The 20,632-nt window shown below is 43.7% G+C and overlaps 1 protein-coding gene across 1 annotated transcript in view; it reads right to left on the minus strand.

Moving 5' to 3' along the window:
• Positions 1-1,248, minus strand: part of LOC140719696 (adhesion G protein-coupled receptor B2-like) — a 137,276-nt gene extending 136,028 nt beyond the window's left edge. Inside the window, exon 1 of the mRNA XM_073034496.1 lies at positions 1,212-1,248. Within this exon, the coding sequence (XP_072890597.1) occupies positions 1,212-1,248 (37 nt within the window). The remainder of the gene's footprint in view (positions 1-1,211) is intronic.
• Between the last annotated feature and the right edge of the window lie 19,384 nt (positions 1,249-20,632).

Genomic DNA, 20,632 nt, shown 5'->3' on the forward strand with positions numbered 1-20,632 from the left:
TCATGCAAGCAAGGACAGAAAACGGCAAAGTGAGTATACTTATTTATTCAGTAAGTTATGAGTCAAAGTATTTGGTGAGTACATTTCTAATTCTTCTGGCTTCAGTCTTGTTACGTTCCCAGTAACCGGGTGACTTACCAGCAAAGATAGAGAGGTCCGCTGAAGCCTGATGATACTATTTTCAAACGTTTTTATTTATAAAGGGGCACAAACGTATGGTTAATACAAAACATTCAGATCATATACATCGTCAAAACTCAATCTAAAGCACAGGTATAGTAATAATCAATCAGAAATAAGCTCTATCGTTGTCTAGGGGAATACTGAGTCCAATGGAATATAAAAGTCACTCATAAATTTTCAGGCTTTTCCGTTTGGGAACCGCTGGCATTTCACGTGTTGGAGAGAGAGAGTGGTGAGAAAGAAGGAACACTTGCCCGTCGTCTTTATGAAGAAAATCCCGGTTGTTAGTTAAGACGGTTTTCCTTTTGGTTTCAGCCACAGACTCCCAATCCGGAATCTAACGCACATGGCTTCCTTCAAAATTGCTTCCCGCTCCGACGGGGAGCGCTATCGTGTCTTCTTCATGTGTCTCCTTGGTGCGTCTGAGGCCCTGCCTCGGCAGCCCACCTTTTATCTGGACTGGCAGGGTTGTAGATGTCAATCAGGGTGGGGGTGAGGCAATCTTTCCCCCATCACCCAGCCCACGTTGCCCTGAGGGTTTGCACGTAGTCCAGTCCCTTATTCCACAAAGGTGTCTCCCAAGACAATGGCTATGTCCATGGCTTTTGTCTATCTGAGAGGCCAGCCCACATTCCAAACTGTAAGGCTGCTTTCTCTCTCTCTCTCGCGATTCTCACAAAGGAGGGGGCTGGGGTCATAACAAGTCTCTTTGCCATCTGTTCTGAAATTGTTAGGTTGTGTTCAAGAAAACGATGAAATGGTGCGCTGCCATCTGACAGCGTTTTCAGATTTCTCCGGTTACCCAGTCCACACTGATCTGCCCGAGAACCGTTTTCAAAAATACCCACCCTGGAAAGCGTTTCTGAAAAGCTCCGGTTTTGGGGGACTAAAACGCTGTTTTAGTGTGGACAGAGGGTAAAAATGAACAGAAAAGGCTTTAGTTACGGATTTATCCGGTGTAGTGTGGATGTAGCCTCTGTCTTTGTTAGAGGTCTGTGGACCTTATTTGTCTTTGCTGACAAGACTACCTTTGTTGTCTATATCAACAAGAGTGTCACATGCCATTGTCACATGTCACAATGTGTATCTGCATATGCACGTCACATGTCAAATGCAGTCCTTCATATATTTTACTGAGTGGCACAGAGTAAAAACATTTAGCAGTCAGCAATTCACTATTTGCCAGATATTGTGTCACAAAGATCACGGAGTTAACAATCTAATTACTAGGTAATTAGGTTGTAATGCTGGATCTCCTGCCATATCCAATATTAAATATTACATTACTTGGGTCATTGTTTGCGCCATTTCATTCTTTTAAATATCAACATTTATCATAGGTTGGCAATTTGAATAAAAAACAGACAAGTCACTGGTGAAGGTATAAAAAGGAGTTGTGTTACTCAGACATTTCTTCAATATTTCCCTTGGTGCACTTCACTACTCTGCAGAAAGTAGGATGTCAATGCCTATCTGAGGCAGGGGGTGGAGGAAGGGATGGGGAGAGGCAGAGAGAGAGAGAGAGAGAGAGAGAGAGAGAGAGAGGGAAAGAGGGAGGGAAGGAGGGAGAGAGAGAGCAAGAGAAAGGAAGAGAGCAAGGGAGAGGGAGAGGGTGAGGGAGAGAGAGAATATGTATGGGAATGGAGCAATACTACGTGTCTGGACTCAGAATGCCAAAACTCAGAGGCAGCAAAGAACCATGCAGAATTTTCCAGAAAGTAATCCATTGCTTACTAGAATGGTCCAGGAATCAGGGTTTTTAGTTATATTTGATGTGATTTGATGTGCACTGCACTGACAAAAAATATGAATGCACGTCCTTTCAAAAGCCTGATCGTGATACACCATGCAGATTCCTGATTCCTAATTCCTAATGTTTAAGTAGATTTTTAAAGGAGGTTTGGGTTTGAAAGTGGGTTTTTCTGTCTCCTGGAGACTGTTTGTTTACCAATCCTGTTGAACAGACAGCTGATTTGTAATTGTGTAGTTAAGCATTGCCAGCTACTGTATATGGCCTCAGGGACTGCAGTGTGAAGCAATTATAAGGGAATCACTTAGAAACTGTTTACCTAGGTTTAGAAAACTCTGAAGGGTTCTTTACACCTTTTTATGTGTAAAGAAGCTACTAATGTGAAGTTGGTGAAGAGACAGGGAGAGTTCCCTCTTATTTCCAATGCACTCAAACATTTATAGAGTGATAAAGGAGAAAGAAGTCCAGGTCCAACCCTGACCTAAGAGTGAGAAACCAATTCCAGAATCGGATGCACATTGGCAGGGTTTGCAGACCATTATTTCCAACAAGACAAAACCTAAAAATGGCTGTGGTGCTACACACCCAGATGGGCTCAACACCTTTTAAACACACTTTAAAAGGGACAATAAAACTACACCTGTGTGTACCCCTGCAGCATCTGGTGACCCTGTAATCTGTCACAGAGGCTGACATCACAACATCTTTCATGAGGGTGAACCCTCATAAAGTGTCAGGCCCTGGTGGTGTTCTTGGTAGGGTACTGAAAACCTGTACGACCAACTGATGGAATGCTCAAGTGTTGCCATTACAGGTTCCCACAAGCTTCAAAAGAGTGAAGAGTGTGTGCCTGGGAAAAGGAGCCTGTACCCAACTTCAAAAGCTCCTCCACCCCTTGCCCGTTCTGTAAAGAACTCGGGCACACATCTCCATGGACTTTGCCACAAATCTATGGCCATCCAAGGGGAAGTTGGGCATCATGGTGGTTGTCGATCAGTTTTCAAAAGCCTGTACGTTAATTGCCTTGGAGAAGCTACCTTCTGAAACGGAGATGGCTGAAATTGTCTTGGACCAGATCTTCTGTGTCCACAGATTCCCATTACATTTCTGGAGAGTGCTCTGCAGGTTGACTGGGGCAGAAGCAAGCCTTTGCTCTGGGTTTCACTCACAGTCCAACAGCTAGATGGAGTGGACCAACCAAGATTTAGAACATACCCTGAGATCCCGGAAAGACCGATGAGCGGTATGATCAATTGATGGAGACAGAGATTGCCCACAAAACCTTACAGCATTTGGTGCACAGGACGTCACTGTTCAAGTGCCAGTTTAGTTACTCTCCACCTCTCTTTCTCAGACAAGAAGCCGAGGTTGGGGTCCTTGCAGCAGAAGCTCCTGTCAAATGCTGCAAGGAGAAATAAATGATGCCAAGAGAGATTTTGCTGGCCTCTACCTGGAGACTGAAGACAAGGCAAACCGAAGGAGAGGTTTGGGACCCATGTTACAGCCCGGGCAACTCATGATTTGTCCCTCTGAGTAGAATCTAGCAAGTTGCCGCCCAAGTTGATTGGTCCCTTTAAGATCCTGAGGAAAGTAAACCCGGTGGCTTATACCTTGTAGCTCCCCAAGACCCTACAGATTAATCTCACCTTCCACATCTCTAAATTAAAACCTGTCTGCACCAGCCCATTACTCCACCTACTCCACCCCCATTGGCCCTGCCGCCACCTCGGTTTATCAAGGGGGAAACAGGTCTTCACGGTAAAAAGACTTTTGGACTTGCATACCGTTCAAGATGTTCAGCAATACCTAGTAGACTGGGAGGGACTCGAAACGGAGGAAAGGTGCTGGGTGCCGGAAAGAGACATCCTGGATCCAACTCTCACCCACAATTACAATCACCACCTCTCTGAGCAACCAGGGCTGTCAGGAGTTGGCTATAGGGGAGAGGGTCCTATTACGAGACGCTCCCAAGCACACCAGCTTCTGAGATTTAAATGCTCTAACTCTCTGGAGTATGGATAGCTGGCACAGTCTCTTTAAGGGCTTAGGATGTTTCTGTAATTGATAGTCATGTTTTCGGCACCAAGAATTGAGTATTTAAGGAATACCTGAACATAGTTTCAGAGCTCAATCGTAAGCCTGCCAGTGATTTCATCTAGTGCTTGCTTTGTGCTCAGTTTCTCGATCCCATTTGAAACTGTGTCTCGATCCCAACCTCAGATACTCCGGCATCTGAGTCCAAGCCATCCTTGTCAAAGACTCTCATCACATAACTTATTCAATCTTTCCTTCACACCTGGCAACATCCTTGTAACTTTTCTCTGTATTCTTTTAGCTTTATTTACATCTTTCCTGTATGTAGGTGGCCAAAACTGCACCAATCTCTTATACAACTTCAACATAACATCTCATCTCCTGAAGTCAATACATTGATTTATGAAGGCCAGTCTAACAAAAGCTTTCTTTATGAGCATATTTTCCTTGTGATGTCACTTCCAACAAATTATGGACGTATTCCCAGATCCCTTTGTTCTACCACACTCCTCGGTGCCTACTGTTCACTGTGTAAGACCTACGGTGGTGGTATCGAAGTGTAAAACATCACACTTGTCTGCATTAAATTCCATCTGCCATTTTCAGCCCATTTTTGCAGCTGATGCAGATCCCTCTGCAAGTGTTCCTCACTGTCCATTACATTCCTAATCTGCCTAATCTTAGTATCATCTGTAAATTTGCTGATCCAGTTAACCACATTATCATCCAGATCATTGATATAGATGACCAACATCAATGGACCCAGCACTGATCCCTGTGGCACACCACTAATCACAGGCCATCAGTCAGAGGCAACCCTCTACTACCACTCTCCAGCTTCTCCCACAAAGCCAATGTCTATTCCAATGTACTATGTCATCCTGAATGTCAAGCGACTGAACCTTCTTGACCAGCCTCTCATGTGAGATCTTGTCAAATACCTCACTAAAGTCCATGCAGAGAAATCACTGCCTTTCCTTCATCCACTTTCATGGTAACTTCCTCGAAAAGCTCTATAAGATTGGTTAGGCACAAAGCCATGTTGACTATCCTTAATCAGTCCATGTCTATCCAGCTACTTATTTAGATGCAATGTGTCCCCCTACACAAACTCTGTCCCCCGCTCTGTCTTATTTCATAATAGCAGATCCGGTATTGAATGCTTTCTTGTTGAGACTTCTAAACACTGATGAAGGAAACTTTCCTGAACACCTTTGACAAACTCTAATCCTCTTACAGTATGGGATTCCCAAAATGTGAAAATGAAAAGCACCTACTATAACACCCTGTGAATCTGCAGATGCTGGAAATAAATAAAAACACAAAATGCTGGCAGAACTCAGCAGGCCAGACAGCATCTATGGGAGGAGGTAGTGACAATGTTTCGGGGCGAAACCCTTCATCAGGAGTGAAGTAACATGGGATGGTCGAGGGGGGATAAGAAGTGGGGGGAGGGATGAAGTAGAGAGCTGGGAAGTGATAGGCTGGAGGGAAATGGGCTAGGGGGAAGGTGGAGAAAAAGGGGCTTCCCTTCGTCCACTATCAACTCTGCTCTCCATCACATCTCCCGTATTTCACGCACCTCTGCCTTCACCCCATCCCCCTGCCAGCCCACCAGGGATAGAGTCCCCCTGGTCCTCACCTATCACCCTACCAGCCTACAGATCCAATGTATAATCCTCCGTAACTTCCGTCACCTCCTAGGGGTTCCCACCACCAGACACATCTTCCCCTCCCCCCACTCTCGGCTTTCCGCAGGGATCGCTCCCTACACGACCCCCTTGTCCATTCATCCCCCCCCATCCCTCCCCACCGACCTCCCTCCAGGCACTTATCCCTGCAAATGGAAGAAATGCTACACCTGCCCCCATACTTCTTCCCTCATCACCATCCTAGGCCCCAGACAGTCCTTTCAGGTGAGGCACCACTTCACCTGTGAGTCAACTGAGGTGATATACTGTATCTGGTTCTCCCGATGTGGCCATTTATACATTGGGGAGACCCGCCGCAGACTGGGAGACAGTTTTGCTGAACACCGGCGCTCAGTCCTCCAGCAGTGGCGGGATCTCCCGGTGGCCACACACTTCAATTCCACAGACCACTCCCACTCCGATATGTCTGTCCATGGCCTCCTCTACCGTCAAGATGAGGCCACACACAGGTCGATGGAGCAATACCTTATCTCCCGCCTGGGTAGCCTTCTACCTGCCGGCATGAACATTCAACTCACAGACCTCCGTTGATACCCCTGCCACCCCTCCCCCTTACCCCATCCCTATCTATAATTTTAGTCTGTTTCTCTTTCTCTTTTCTCCCCTCACTACAATCTCCCCCCTGCCCTACTTTTCTTTCTCTTTTATTTCCCATAATTCTCCACCTTCCCCCTAGCCCATTTCCCTCCAGCCTATCACTTCCCAGCTCTCTACTTCATCCCTGCCCCCACTTCTTATCCCCCCTCGACCATCCCATGTTACTTCACTCCTGATGAAGAGTTTTGGCCCGAAACATTGTCACTACCTCCTCCCATAGATGCTGTCTGGCCTGCTGAGTTCTGCCAGCATTTTGTGTTTTTACTATAACACCTTTATGCTTTTTGCAACAGTTTTTGATCTCTTTACAAAGTTGTTCCTCTAAATCCCTAGGACTCTTGAGTGGTCTGTAATATAGGCCCGCTAACGTGGTCATACCTTTCTTATTTCTCAGTTCCACTCATAACATCTCACTAATCAGATTCTCCAGTCTGTCTTGACGGAACATTGCCATGACATTTTGTCTGACTAGGAACACCACCCATCCTCCTTTAATCCCTCCCTCTCTGTCACATCTAAAATAACAGAAACCCGGAACACTGAGCCTACCCCTCCTACAACCAAATCTCACTCATGGCTACAACGTCATAATTCCAGGTGTTGATCCGTGCCCTGAGCTCATTCGCCTTTCCTACAATACTTCTGGCACTGAAATATACACAGCTCAGGACACTAGTCACACCATGCTGAACGTTTTCATTCCTGATTTTGTCTGAGGTCTTATCAACATCTATCCCCATAACCTCTCCACTAACTGTTCTGGTTCCTATCCCCTGTAGCTCTAGTTTAAACCCCACTGTGCAGCATTAACAAACCTTCCCTCCAGGATATTAATCCCCTCCAGGTTCAGGTGCAAACTGTCCCTTTAGTACAGGTCTTACCTTCTCTGGAAGAGAGCTGACTGATCCAAAAATCTTATGCCCTCCCTCCAACACCAACTCTTTAGCCTTGTGTTAAAGTGTATAATCCTCACTGGCATGTGGCACGGGTAGCAATCTGGAAGTCATAAGCCTGTGTGCTGCTTCAGTGACTATTGCCCAGTTGCAATTACATCTACTGTGATGAATTGCTTTGAGAGGTTGGTTATGGCTAGAACCAACTCCTGCCTCAGCAAGGACCTGGACCCACTGCAATTTGCCTGTCACCACCATAGGTCTACAGCAGATACAATATCACTGACACTCCACTCAGCCTTGGTTCACCTGGACAATAGGAATACCTATGTCAAGCTGTTGTTTATTGATTACAGCTCAGCTCTCAACACCATCATACCCTCAGTACTTTTCAACAAGCTCCAAAACCTGGGCCTCTGGAACTCCCTCTGCAAATGGATTTGTCTTCCTAATTGGGAGACCAGTCAGTGCAGATTGGAAATAGCAACTTTTCTTTGCTGATATCAACACTGGTTCACCTCAAGGATGCATGCTTATCTCTCTGCTCTTCTCTCTCTACACTTATGACTGAGTGGTTTGGCACAGCTCAAATGCCATCTATAAATTTGCCGATGACACAACTATTGTTGGCAGAATTTCAGGTAGTGATGAGAAGGCATACAGGAGTGAGATAGATCATCTAGTGAATGGTATCACAGCAACAACCTTGCACTCAACGTCAGTAAGACCAAGGAATTCATTGTGGATTTTGGGAAAGGGAAGTCGAGGGTACACATGTGCCCTCATTGAGGAATCAGTAGTGGAAAGAGTGAGCAGTTTCAAGTTCGTGGGTGTCAACATCTCTGAGGATCTATCTTGGGTCCAACATATTGAAACAATTACAAAAAGGCATGAAAACCACTATATGTCACCAATTTCTACAGATGTACTGTGGAGAGCATTCTAACTTCTTATGTCACCGTCTGGTATGGAGGGGCCACTGCACAGGACTGGAAACAACTGCTGGAAGTTGCAAGCTCAGCCATCTCTAGCCTCCCCACTACTGAGGACAGCTCCAAAAGACAATACCTCAAAAATGGCAACATTCATCATTAAGGACACCCATGACCTGGGCATGCCCTCTTTTCATTGCCACCATTGAGGAGGTGGTACAGGAGACTGAAGACACACACTCAGCATTTCAGGAAGAGCTCCTTCCCCTCTGCCATCAGGTTTTTGAATAGACACATGAATACTACTTCACTATTTTTCTTTTCTCTTCTTTCTACTACTTATTCAATTTTTATATATTTCTTAATTTTAATTTATAGTTTTTTATTACATATTGTGATGTACTGCTTCTGTAAATCAACAAATTCATTACATATACCAGTGATATTAAAGCCGATTCTGATTCTGAGTATTGAGTACCCACCATGTCCTCGTAGAACAATCCCATAAGTACAACACTTTCTCTTTCCCCGCAGTCCTTCCACACTTCAAAGATGTTATGGCTAAGGTAAATAAGCTGTTGGCATGTTATCTTGGCACCAGAAGCGTGGCGACATTTGTGAGCTGCCCAGCACAATCCTTGCTGATTTGATTTGATGCAAATGCTGCATTTCACTGATGTTTTGGTGTACATGTTACAAATAAAGCTAATTTTTAATCTTTCCTTTATCATTAATCTTAGTGTTGCTCTGGCCAAACAAGTGCCTTATATTGACAAAACACAACTTTTCTGCTACCATCCTTTCTGTCTCCATTTATAAATCCCAGGATCCCTTATTGTTTTACTAACTGTTCTCTCAAAAATTTCTGCCATTTTCAAAACTTCATGCATACAGTGAAATCTTTCTTATCCTGCACACCTTTAGTATTCTGCAACTAAATCAGTACTGGATTTCCTGATTGATATGCCAATGCATATCACTTCACACTTCTCTGTGTTAAATATCATATACCACATCTCTACTCATTCAACCAGCCTAGCTATCTTCCTGCAGTCTATTATTGTCCACCTCCCTGTGTATCTTACTTTGGGAATTAAATTTAATTTATTGGCAAAAGGTGACTTTTATTTTCCAGCATATTTAGCTTAAACACAAGCAACAATGTACTTTCAACAGGATCTTGGATAGCTGTTTTGTTTATTTCTGTTAGGGGTCAGTGGAAACGGTCATTTAATTACTTACAAATCAGCCCAACAGCCAGAGAAACAGACAGAATATATAGAACAGATTGCTTGGAAAGGTAAATGTCAGAAATAATTAAATGTCTGTGATAAAATGCCTCAATTTCAGGAGCCATGGGCAGAATAACTGGAAGAAGCCATTCACTGCACGTGTCTGTGGAGCAATACAGAAGTGCCTTGGGGGGAAGAAGGTGTACTTTGTGACCTTTTACCTGTTGCAATGTTGAGCTGACTCTTCTGATGTTTGATAAAGCTCAGTGGTGTACAATCCTTCTTGCACACTGCTTTGTTATTATTTCAAAAATAATCTTTATTCATAATAATATATCCATTAATCATGGCAAGTGTGTGAGGGGTATTGCACTTTGGGAGATCAAAGGAAAAGGGGCAGTGCACAGTTAATAGCAAGACCTTGAAGTTCATTGTAGTGTGCTTTTGAACCGCCTGAACAGTCTGACAATTTTGTGTCACCTGAAGGGTTCGGTGATCTGGACTGTCAAAAATGCAGGTACAGCTGTCATCGAGATAGCCATTGATGGAGCAGACTTCAGGTTGCATTGAAGTGTTGTGGTCCAAGAGCATAAAGCAAACTGATGTTTACTTAAGCACTGAGCCACGCTAAAAAGATTAGGGTGTCGAAGTCAAGGGTGTAGGTCAAATCCGTGTTCAGCTCACATCTCTGTGTCAGTCAAGATTCCCCACCTGAGTCCGTCTCATCTGCATCTGCCAGGACTTGACCTGTCTCTCTCGCTTCTCACTGCTACCACTGGGCGGGTGGTGCAGAAATCGTGAGTTCACACCGCCGGGTTTGGGAGGGATTGCTACCCTGCAGACTGTCTTCACTCGCCTCACTGCTGAACTTGCTCTGCTGCTGTGAACTCATCTTTGGGGATTTTGCCGATCCTTCTCCATGTATTATTTGTTTTCTTTTTTATTGTTTGTATGATTTATTCTTTTTTTCACGCATTGGGTGTTTGTCAGTCTTTGTCATGTGGGTTCTTCTGTTTCTTTGTTTTGTGGCTGCCTGCAAGAAGATGAATCTCTAAGTTGTGTATACTTTGATAATATGAAGATAGGTGGAGGGGCAGGTAGTTTTGACGAAATAGAGAGGCTACAGAAGGACTTAGACAGAATAGGAGAATGGGCAAAGAAATGTCAGAGTGTCATAAAGCGTATGGTCATGCACTTTGCTGGAAGAAATGAGAGTGTTGACTCTTCTGAATGGAGAGAAAATACAAAATACTGAGCTGCAAAGTTCACTTTGCAGGTTGCGTTTGTGGTGAGTAAGGCAAGTGAAATGTTAGCATTCATTTCAAGGGGACCAGTATATAAAAGCAAGGATGTAATGTTGAGACTTTATAAAGCACTGGTGAGGCCTCACATGGAGTATTGTGAGCAGTTTTTGGCCCCCTACCTTAGAAAGAATAGAAACATAGAAAAATAGAAAACCTACAGCACAATACAGGCCCTTCGGCCCACAAAGTTGTACCGAACATGTCCCCACCTTAGATATTACTCGGCTTACCTATAGCCCTCTATTTTACTAAGCTCCATGTACTAATCCAAAAGTCTCTTAAAAGACCCTATCGTATCTGCCTCCACCACCATTGCCGGCAGCCCATTCCACACACTCACCACTCTCTGCATAAAAAGCTTACCCCTGACATCTCCTCTGTACCTACTCCCCAGCACCTTAAATCTGTGTCCTCTTGTGGTAACCATTTCAGCACTGGGAAAAAGCCTCTGACAATCCACACGATCAATGCTTCTCATCATCTTATACACCTTTATCAGATCACCTCTCATCCTCCGTCGCTCCAAGGAGAAAAGGCTGAGTTCACTCAACCTATTCTCATAAGGCATGCTCCCCAATCCAGGCAACATCCTTGTGAATCTCCTCTGCACCCTTTCTATGACTTCCACATCCTTCCTGTAGTGAGGCGACCAGAACTGAACACAGTACTCCAAGTGGGATCTGACCAGGGTCCTATATAGCTGCAACATTACTTCTCGGCTCCTAAATTCAATTCCATGATAGATGAAGGCCAATACACCATACGCCTTCTTAACCACAGAGTCAACCTGAGCAGCTGCTTTGAGCATCCTATGGACTCCGACCCCAAGATCCCTCTGATCCTCCACACTGCCAAGAGTCTTACCATTAATACTATATTCTGTCATCATATTTGACCAACCAAAATGAACCACTTCAAACTTATCTGGGTTGAACTCCATCTGCCACTTCTCAGCCCAGTTCTGCATCCTATCAATGTCCCGTTGTAACCTCTGACAGCCCTCCACACTATCCACAACACCTCCAACCTTTGTGTCATCAGCAAACTTACTAACCCATCTCTCCACTTCCTCATCCAGGTCATTTATAAAAATCACAAAGAGTAAGAGTCCCAGAACAGATCCCTGAGGTACTCCACTGGTCACCGACTTCCATGCAGAATATGACCCATCTACAACCACTCCTTGCTTTCTGTGGGCAAGCTGGTTCTGGATCCACAAAGCAATGTCCCCTTGGATCCCATGCCTCTCTACTTTCACAATAAGCTTTGCATGGGGTACCTTATCAAATGCCTTGCTGAAATCCATATACACTACTGCTCTTCCTTCATCAATGTGTTTAGTCACATTCTCAAAAAATTCAATCAGGCTCGTAAGGCACGACCTGCCCTTGACAAAGCCATGCTGACTACACCTATTCATATTATACCTCTTCAAATGTTCATAAATCCTGCCTCTCAGGATCTTCTCCATCAAGTTACCAACCACTGGGGTAAGAATCACTAGTTCTTAATTTCCTGGGCTATCTCTACTCCCTTTCTTGAATAAAGGAACAATATTCGCAACTCTCCAATCCTCTGGAACCTCTCCTGTCCCCATTGTTGATGCAAAGATCATCGCCATAGGCTCAGCAATCTCCTCCCTCGCCTCCCACAGTTGCCTGGGGTACATCCCATCTGGTCCCAGCGACTTATCCAACTTGATGCTTTCCAAAAGCTCCAGCACATTCTCTTTCTTAATATCTACATGCTGAAGCTTTTCAGTCTTCTGAAAGTCATCACTACAATCACCAAGATCCTTTTCCATAGTGAATACTGAAGTAAGGTATTTATTAAGTACCTCTGTTATTTCCTCCAGTTCTATACACACTTTCCCACTGTCACACTTGATAGGTTCTATTCTTTCATGTCTTATCCTCTTGCTCTTCATATACTTGTAGAATGTCTTGGTGTTTTCCTTAATCCTGCCCGCCAAGGCCTTCTCATGACCCCTTCTGGCTCTGCTAATTTCCTTCTTAAGCTCCTTCCTATTAGCCTTAACATCTTCTAGATCTCTAAATCTCTAACATTACTTAGCTCTCTGAACCTTTTGTAAGCTTTTCTTTCCTTCTTGACTAGATTTATTACAGCCTTTGTACACCACAGTTCCTGTATCCTACCATAACTTCACTGTCTCATTGGAACGTACCTATACAGAACTCCAATATGCTGAAACTGGAGAGGGTTCAATGGAAGTTCACTAAAATGATTCCAGGATTGAATGGCTTGTCATATGAACAGTATCTGCATTCACTGGAATTCAGAAGAATGAGGGGTGACCTCATTTAAACCTATCACCTGGTGAAAGGCTTTGATAGAGTGGAATTGGAAGGGATGCTTCCTTTGGTTGATGATAGAAACATAGCAAAATAGGTGCAGGAGTAGGCCATTCGGCCCTTCGAGCCTGCACCGCCATTCAGTATGATCATGAACTAAGAACCCTGTACCTGCTTTCTCTCCATACCCCCTGATCCCTTTAACCACAAGGGCCATATCTAACTTCCTCTTAAATATAGCCAATGAACCAGCCTCAACTGTTTCCTGTGGCAGAGAATTCCACAGATTCACCACTCTCTGTGTGAAGAAATTTTTCCTCATCTCGGTCCTAAAAGGCTTCCCCTTTATCCTTAAACTGTGACCCCTCGTTCTGGACTTCCCCAACATCGGAAACAATCTTCCTGCATCTAGTCTGTCCAATCCCTTTAGAATTTTATATGTTTCAATAAGATCCCCCCTCAATCTTCTAAATTCCAGCGAGTATAAGCCTAGTCAATCTAGTCTTTCTTCATATGAAAGTCCTGCCATCCCAGGAATCAATCTGGTGAACCTTCTTTGTACTCCCTCTATGGCAAGAATGTCTTTCCTCAGATTAGGGGACCAAAACTGCACACAGTACTCTAGGTGCAGTCTCACCAAGGCCTTGTACAACTGCAGTAGAACCTCCCTGCTCCTATACTCGAATCCTTTTGCTATGAATGCCAACATACCATTTGCCTTTTTCACCACCTGCTGTACCTGCATGCCCACTTTCAATGACTGATGTACAATGACACCCAGGTCTTGTTGGAGCTCCCCTTTTCCTAATCGGCCACCATTCAGATAATAATCTGTTTTCCTGTTCTTGCAACCAAAGTGGATAACCTCACATTTATCCACATTAAATTGCCCACTCACCTAACCTATCCAAGTCACCCTGCATCCTCTTAGCATCCTCCTCACAGCTAACACTGCCGCCCAGCTTTGTGTCAGCTGCAAACTTGGAGATGCTGCATTTAATTCCTTTGTCTAAATCATTAATATTGTAAACAACTGGGGTCCCAGCACTGAGCCTTGCGGTACCCCACTAGTCACTGCCTGCCATTCTGAAAAGGTCCCGTTTACTCCCACTCTTTGCTTCCTGTCTGCCAACCAATTCTCTATCCACATCAATACCATACCCCCAATATCATGTGCTTTAAGTTTGCACACTAATCTCCTGTGTGGGACCTTTTCAAAAGCCTTTTGAAAATCCAAATATACCACATCCACTGGCTCTCCCCTATCCACTCTACTAGTTACATCTTCAAAAAATTCTATAAGATTCATCAGACATGATTTTCCTTTCACAAAACCATGCTGACTTTGTCCGATGATTTCACCGCTTTCCAAATGTGCTGTTATCATATCTTTGATAACCGACTCTAGCATTTTCCCCACCACCGATGTCAGGCTAACCGGTCTATAATTCCCTGGTTTTTCTCTCCCTCCTTTTTTAAAAAGTGGGGTTACATTAGCCACCCTCCAATCCTCAGGAACTAATCCAGAATCTAATGAGTTTTGAAAAATTATCACTAATGCGTCCACGATTTCTTGAGCTACTTCCTTAAGCACTCTGGGATGCAGACCATCTGGCCCTGGGGATTTATCTGCCTTTAATCCCTTCAGTTTACCTAACACCACTTCCCTACTAACATGTATTTCCCTCAGTTCCTCCATCTCACTAGACCTTCGGTCCCCTACTATTTCTGGAAGATTATTTATGTCCTCCTTAGTGAAGACAGAACCAAAGTAGTTATTCAATTGGTCTGCCATGTCCTTGTTCCCATGATCAATTCACCTGTTTCTGACTGTAAGGGACCTACATTTGTCTTGACCAATCTTTTTCTTTTTACATATCTATAAAAGCTTTTACAGTCAGTTTTTAAGTTCTCTGCCAGCTTTCGCTCATAATCTTTTTTCCTTTTCCTAATTAAGCCCTTTGTCCTCCTCTGCTGGTCTCTGAATTTCTCCTAGTCCTCAGGTGTGCTGCTTTTTTTTGCTAATTTATATGTTTCTTCTTTGGACTTGATATTATCCCTAATTTCCCTTGTCAGCCACGGGTGCACTACCTTCCCTGGTTTATTCTTTTGCCAAACTGGGATGAACAATTGTTGTAGTTCATCCATGTGATCTTTAAATGCTTGCCATTGCATATCCACCGTCAACCCTTTAAGTATCATTTGCCAGTCTATCTTAGCTAATTCACGTCTCATACCTTCAAAGTTACCCTTCTTTAAGTTCAGAACCTTTGTTTCTGAATTAACTATGTCACTCTCCATCTTAATGAAGAATTCCACCATATTATGGTCACTGTTACCCAAGGGGCCTAGTACGACAAGATTGCTAACTAACCCTTCCTCATTGCTCAATACCCAATCTAGAATGGCCTGCTCTCTAGTTGGTTCCTCGACATGTTGGTTCAGAAAACCATCCCGCATACATTCAAAGAAATCCTCTTCCTCAGCACCCTTACCAATTTGGTTCACCCAATCTATATGTAGATTGAAGTCACCCATTATAACTACTGTTCCTTTATTGCACGCATTTCTAATTTCCTGTTTAATGCTATCCCCAACCTCACTACTACTGTTAGGTGGCCTGTACACAACTCCCACCAGTGTTTTCTGCCCCTTAGTGTTATGCAGCTCTACCCATATCGATTCCACATCCTCCAGGCTAATGTCCTTCCTTTCTATTGCGTTAATCTCCTCTCTAACCAGCAATGCTACCCCACCTCCTTTTCTTTCCTGTCTATCCCTCCTGAATATTGAATATCCCTGGATGTTGAGATCCCATCCTTGGTCACACTGGAGCCATGTCTCTGTGATCCCAACTATATCATATTCATTAATAACTATCTGCACATTCAATTCATCCACCTTGTTACGAATGCTCCTCGCATTGACACACAAAGCCTTCAAGTTTGTTTTTACAACACCCTTAGCCCTTATACAATTATGTTGAAAAGTGGCCCTTTTTGATTTTTGCCCTGGATTTGCCTGCCTGCCACTTTTACTTTTCACCTTACTATTTGCTTCTACCCTCATTTTACACCCCTCTGTCTCTCTGCACTTGTTCCCAACCCGCTGCCACATTAGTTTTAAGACCAGAGGACACAGCCTCTGAATAGGGGGCATCCTTTTAAAACACAGAATAGGAGAATATTTTTTTAGCCAGAGATTGGTGAATCCGTGGAATTCTTTGCCACAGGCAGCTATAGAGGCCAGTTCTTTATGTATATTTAACGCAGAGGTTGATAGATTCTTGATTGGTCAGGGCATGAAAGGGTATGGGGGGAAGGCAGGAGATTGGGGCAGAGAAGAATATTGGATCAGCCATGATGAAACTGCACAGCAGACTTGATTGACCAAATGGGCTAATTCTGCTCCTATGTCTTATGGTCTTATAGTAAATTTACTTTGAACTTTGAGAGCGATGTTAGGGTTCAAGTTCATAGCTTGCAGAATGTGGCCACACAAAACAATATGGTGGTAAATAAGGCACATCAAATGCTTGCTTTTGTTAGTCAAGGTACTGAGTTAAGGAGACAGGAAGATACATTGCAGCTTTATAAATCTCTGATTAGGCCGCATATGGAGTATTGCTTTCAATTTTGGTCACTCCCTTATAGAAAGAATGGGGAGGCTGTGGAGAGGGTGCAGGAGAGCTTTATCAGGATACTGCCTGTATTAACCAAACTGCCATTAGGACATATATACAGAAGGTACTGAAAAAAGGCTAATAACATCATAAACGAACCCATCCACCCTCCTCATGGATTGTTTGTCCCACTCCTATTAGGAAGGAGGCTACGTAGCATCACAGCAGGATCTCCAGACTCAAAGACAGTTACTTTCCCCAAACAGTAAGGCTGATCAACACCCCACCCACTAATCCATCTGTCACATGCCCTGCTGCCAATACTGTATCATTTCCTGTCAGTCACCTAATGTGCAGACACTCCTGTGCCCAGCGTCACTTTATGGATGTACAATCAGTCTAGTATCTTACGTATTTATATTTACTGTGATTTTCTTTATTATTTTGTTTTATATTTTAGTGTGTTTTTTATATGCTGCCTTATATCTGGAGTAACAATTATTTTCCTTTCCCCTTGTGTACAGGAAATGACATTAAACAATCTTGAATCTTGAATTTAGTGGCATGCACTATAATGAGAGGTTGACAAACTATTTTTGTCACTTGGGTTTCCAGCTAGGTACAGGTATCGATTTTAACTGACAATTTGATGACAAACTCTGCCACCTTCATTAGGAACATCTAGTCCGGTGGTAATTATACCCCTGACGTCCATCCCTCCTGATTGGTTAGTCCTCATCCAGTCAGGTTTCCACTGTCCCACCTTGTTTACAATCAAATTCCAGTTCTTATTGAGAGCGAGACCTTCAACTTTGTTAAAATTCTTTTCCTTCAGTTTTATTTTAATGGCTTCCTGCACCAAGCAATCCCAAAAGCCATTGGTGTGACACAGTAGTCTTGTGCCATCAAAGTCAACACTATGGCCATTGTGAATGCAATGTTCTGCTACCACGATTTCTCTGGTAACCCAACACCTCCAGTCCCATCTGGCCGATGTACTGTACACTGCTCCGCATTCACATTTTGGACACAGAGAGTCTCCACGAGGAAATAAGACAATTATGCATTACATTCCTACAGAATGGCTACAAAGTGAAGGAAATCAATTGGGTTCTTAAAAGGGATGATGGAAAAACCAGGAAAGCTATGAACGAGGAGGAGCCCGTTACTACCGCCTCTCTTCGCTACTTTTCCATGGTTTCTGGAAGTATTGCCAGGATCCTGAAAAAATACTCAATTTTATACCATTCGCTTATACCATTAAACTTGTAAGGAAGCTTAAATCACAGCTTATGTGAATCAAGGATGACCTGGAACTCAGGATGGCTGGTACTTATAGGATTCCCTGTGAATGCAGAGCAGCATACATTGGCCAGATGGGACACACAGTGAAAACCTGATTCGAGGAGTATCTGTTTAAATTGGTGGTAGCAGAACATTGCATCTACAATGGCCATAGGATTGAGTTTGATGGGTCAAAACTACTGTGTGGTGCCAATGGCTGGAGGACCTTTTTGTTAAAAGAGTTTTAACAAAGATGAAGGTCTCGCTATAAGCAAGAACTGGAATTTGATTATAAACAAGGTGGAATAGTAGAAACTTGATTGGATGAGGACTAACCAATTAGGAGAGATGGAGAATGGGGGTATAAATACCACTGGACTAGACATGCCCAGGCATCATCCCTGATGATGATGGTTGAGTTTGTCTTTGAAACGTCGGAAAAAATCAATACCTGTACCCAGCTGGAAGCTTAGGAAGAGTTTATTTGTCATATACACTGTGAGGAAAGCACTAGATCCTTTCTTTTTTTCTCTCTCTCCAGAATGCGGAGGCTGAGAGGAGACCTGATAGGAGTTTATAACATTGCGAGAGACATGGGTACACAGCTGGTACCTTTTTCCTAGGGTTGAAATGTCCCATACTCAATGCCTTTAAATTGAGAGGAAGAAAGTTGAAAGAAGATGTGTGGGGCAAGTTTTATCTGTACCCAGTGGTGGGTGCCTGAAACGTCCTGCCATGGGTATGGTCGATATGACAGAGTAAACACGGTTATTTGGAGAATGGAGGGACATGGATCATGTGTAGACAGAGAAATTAGTTTAATTAATTGTCAGTAGTTTACAACATCATGGGCCACCAGTTAAGGTGCAACCTTCTGTGCCAAAGGGCCTGTTTCTGTACTGTAGAAAACATACAGTGAATGGCTCTCCTCACATTCATTGTGTCATCCAGTCTATAAATTCAGTGTTGTCAGGCCTATATATCTGGAACATCATCAAATTCTCTGTATAAAGTACCACTGCCATTCACATTGTCTTTTCAGACAATGCATACTTGAGCGTAGGCCATACCAAGATTCGATACGTCCATCAGCAAATGCTTGGAGCCAAGTGGCAGCGTTCCCTTACCGACATTTCATTGAATTGGAAAACCAACAAGTTTCATGCAGATCAAACGTTGATGATCTGCCAGCAGCACTTGATGTTTGTCTGGGAACAGTCTGCAGATTATGGAGTCCTCTGTAATACAACTGTTCAGTGTGAACCAAGACTTTTACAGCCCCTCTTTGCAAAACCTCAGTCTCCAAAGAGATGGGCAACTGTTTTTATCCTTATTGCTGACGCCTTGATGGCATTCACATTGTGAGTGAGACTCTGACCCTGCAGTAAGGATCTGAAGGGGAGGGCTCCTCTCACTGCCAGATAAGCAAGGTCTTAGCGGTGAGTTCTGGCAAATTTTGCCAAATGCATTTGACAGGAAGTCATGGTCCAGCCTCAGTCCTCGCTTGAGAACTAAGCTTCCAGCTGAATGCTGAGGACAAGTACAGTGTTGAGCCTTTGCAACTGCAAACAACTAGTTTTGGCCTTGATGGCTGGTGAGATTCCCCCCCTACACTCAGCAGCTGCCAAAGCTAACTTGGTGTGGATGATAAACACAACAGATTTTGCAGGTGATGGAAATCCAGAATAACACATACAGAATGATGGGTGAACTCAGCATCTATGGAAAAGAATAAAAATTTGACATTACTGGCTGAGACCCTTCCTGATGAACGGTGAATTCTGTTGAAGGGTCCTGGTCTCCATGTATGTTACTTCGGGTTTGGATAATCTAAATGTTGGACCTGCAGACTTATTATATACTACAGGCCTTAAACAAACTTTGTTTCACTTTTGTTTTGTAAACGTTAGCTTTATGCATGAGTGCATATACAGTAAATGATCAAACCAGCACAGGACTTGGATACTAGGGAATGTAATCAAACAGAGGAGTACAAGTAATACACACAAAGTGCTGGAGGAGCTCAGCAGGCCAGGCAGTATCTGTGGAAAAGAATAAACAGTTGATGTATCAGCCCAAGACCTTTCATCAGTCTTGGTGAAGGGTCTCAGCCCGAAACGTTGACTGTACTCTTTTCCATAGATACTTCCTGGCCTGCTGAGTTCCTCCAGCACTTTTTGTGTATTACTGTGATTTCCAGGATCTGCAGATTTTCTCTTGTAGTGGAGTGCAAGTGCCTAGTTCCTTAGAGGAACTGCATCAGAGGAAGACAAGTGGAAGCCAGCTGAACAAGGCATTTATCACACTGCCTTTCATGAGTGAGGGCACATAGCACAGGTTTTCACACATTATAATGCAACTGCATAAGTCGTTGGTGAGGCCGCACTTGGTGTACTGTCACTCTGTTAAAAGGGAGATATGGTTAAACTGGAAAAAGTGCAGCAATGATTTATGAGGATGTTGCTAGGACTGGGGATTCTGAGTTATAAGGAAAGGCTGGCCAGGCTAAGTCTTCATTCCCTGGAATGTAGGAGAATGAAGGGACACTTCATACATAAAAAACACAAAATGCTGGCAGAACTCAGCAGGCCAGACAGCATCTATGGGAGGAGGTAGTGACGACACTTCATACATGTGTTTAAAATTATCAGAGACATAGTAACAGCCTATTCTCCAAGGTAGGGAGTCTGCAACTAGTGGGCATAGGCTTAGGGTGAGAGGGGAAAGTTTTAAAAGAGAGCTGAGGGGCAACTTTTTCACTCAGGGGGTGGTAAGTA

Source organism: Hemitrygon akajei, chromosome 32 (assembly GCF_048418815.1).
Source record: "Hemitrygon akajei chromosome 32, sHemAka1.3, whole genome shotgun sequence".
In the NCBI taxonomy this organism is placed as follows: domain Eukaryota; kingdom Metazoa; phylum Chordata; class Chondrichthyes; order Myliobatiformes; family Dasyatidae; genus Hemitrygon; species Hemitrygon akajei.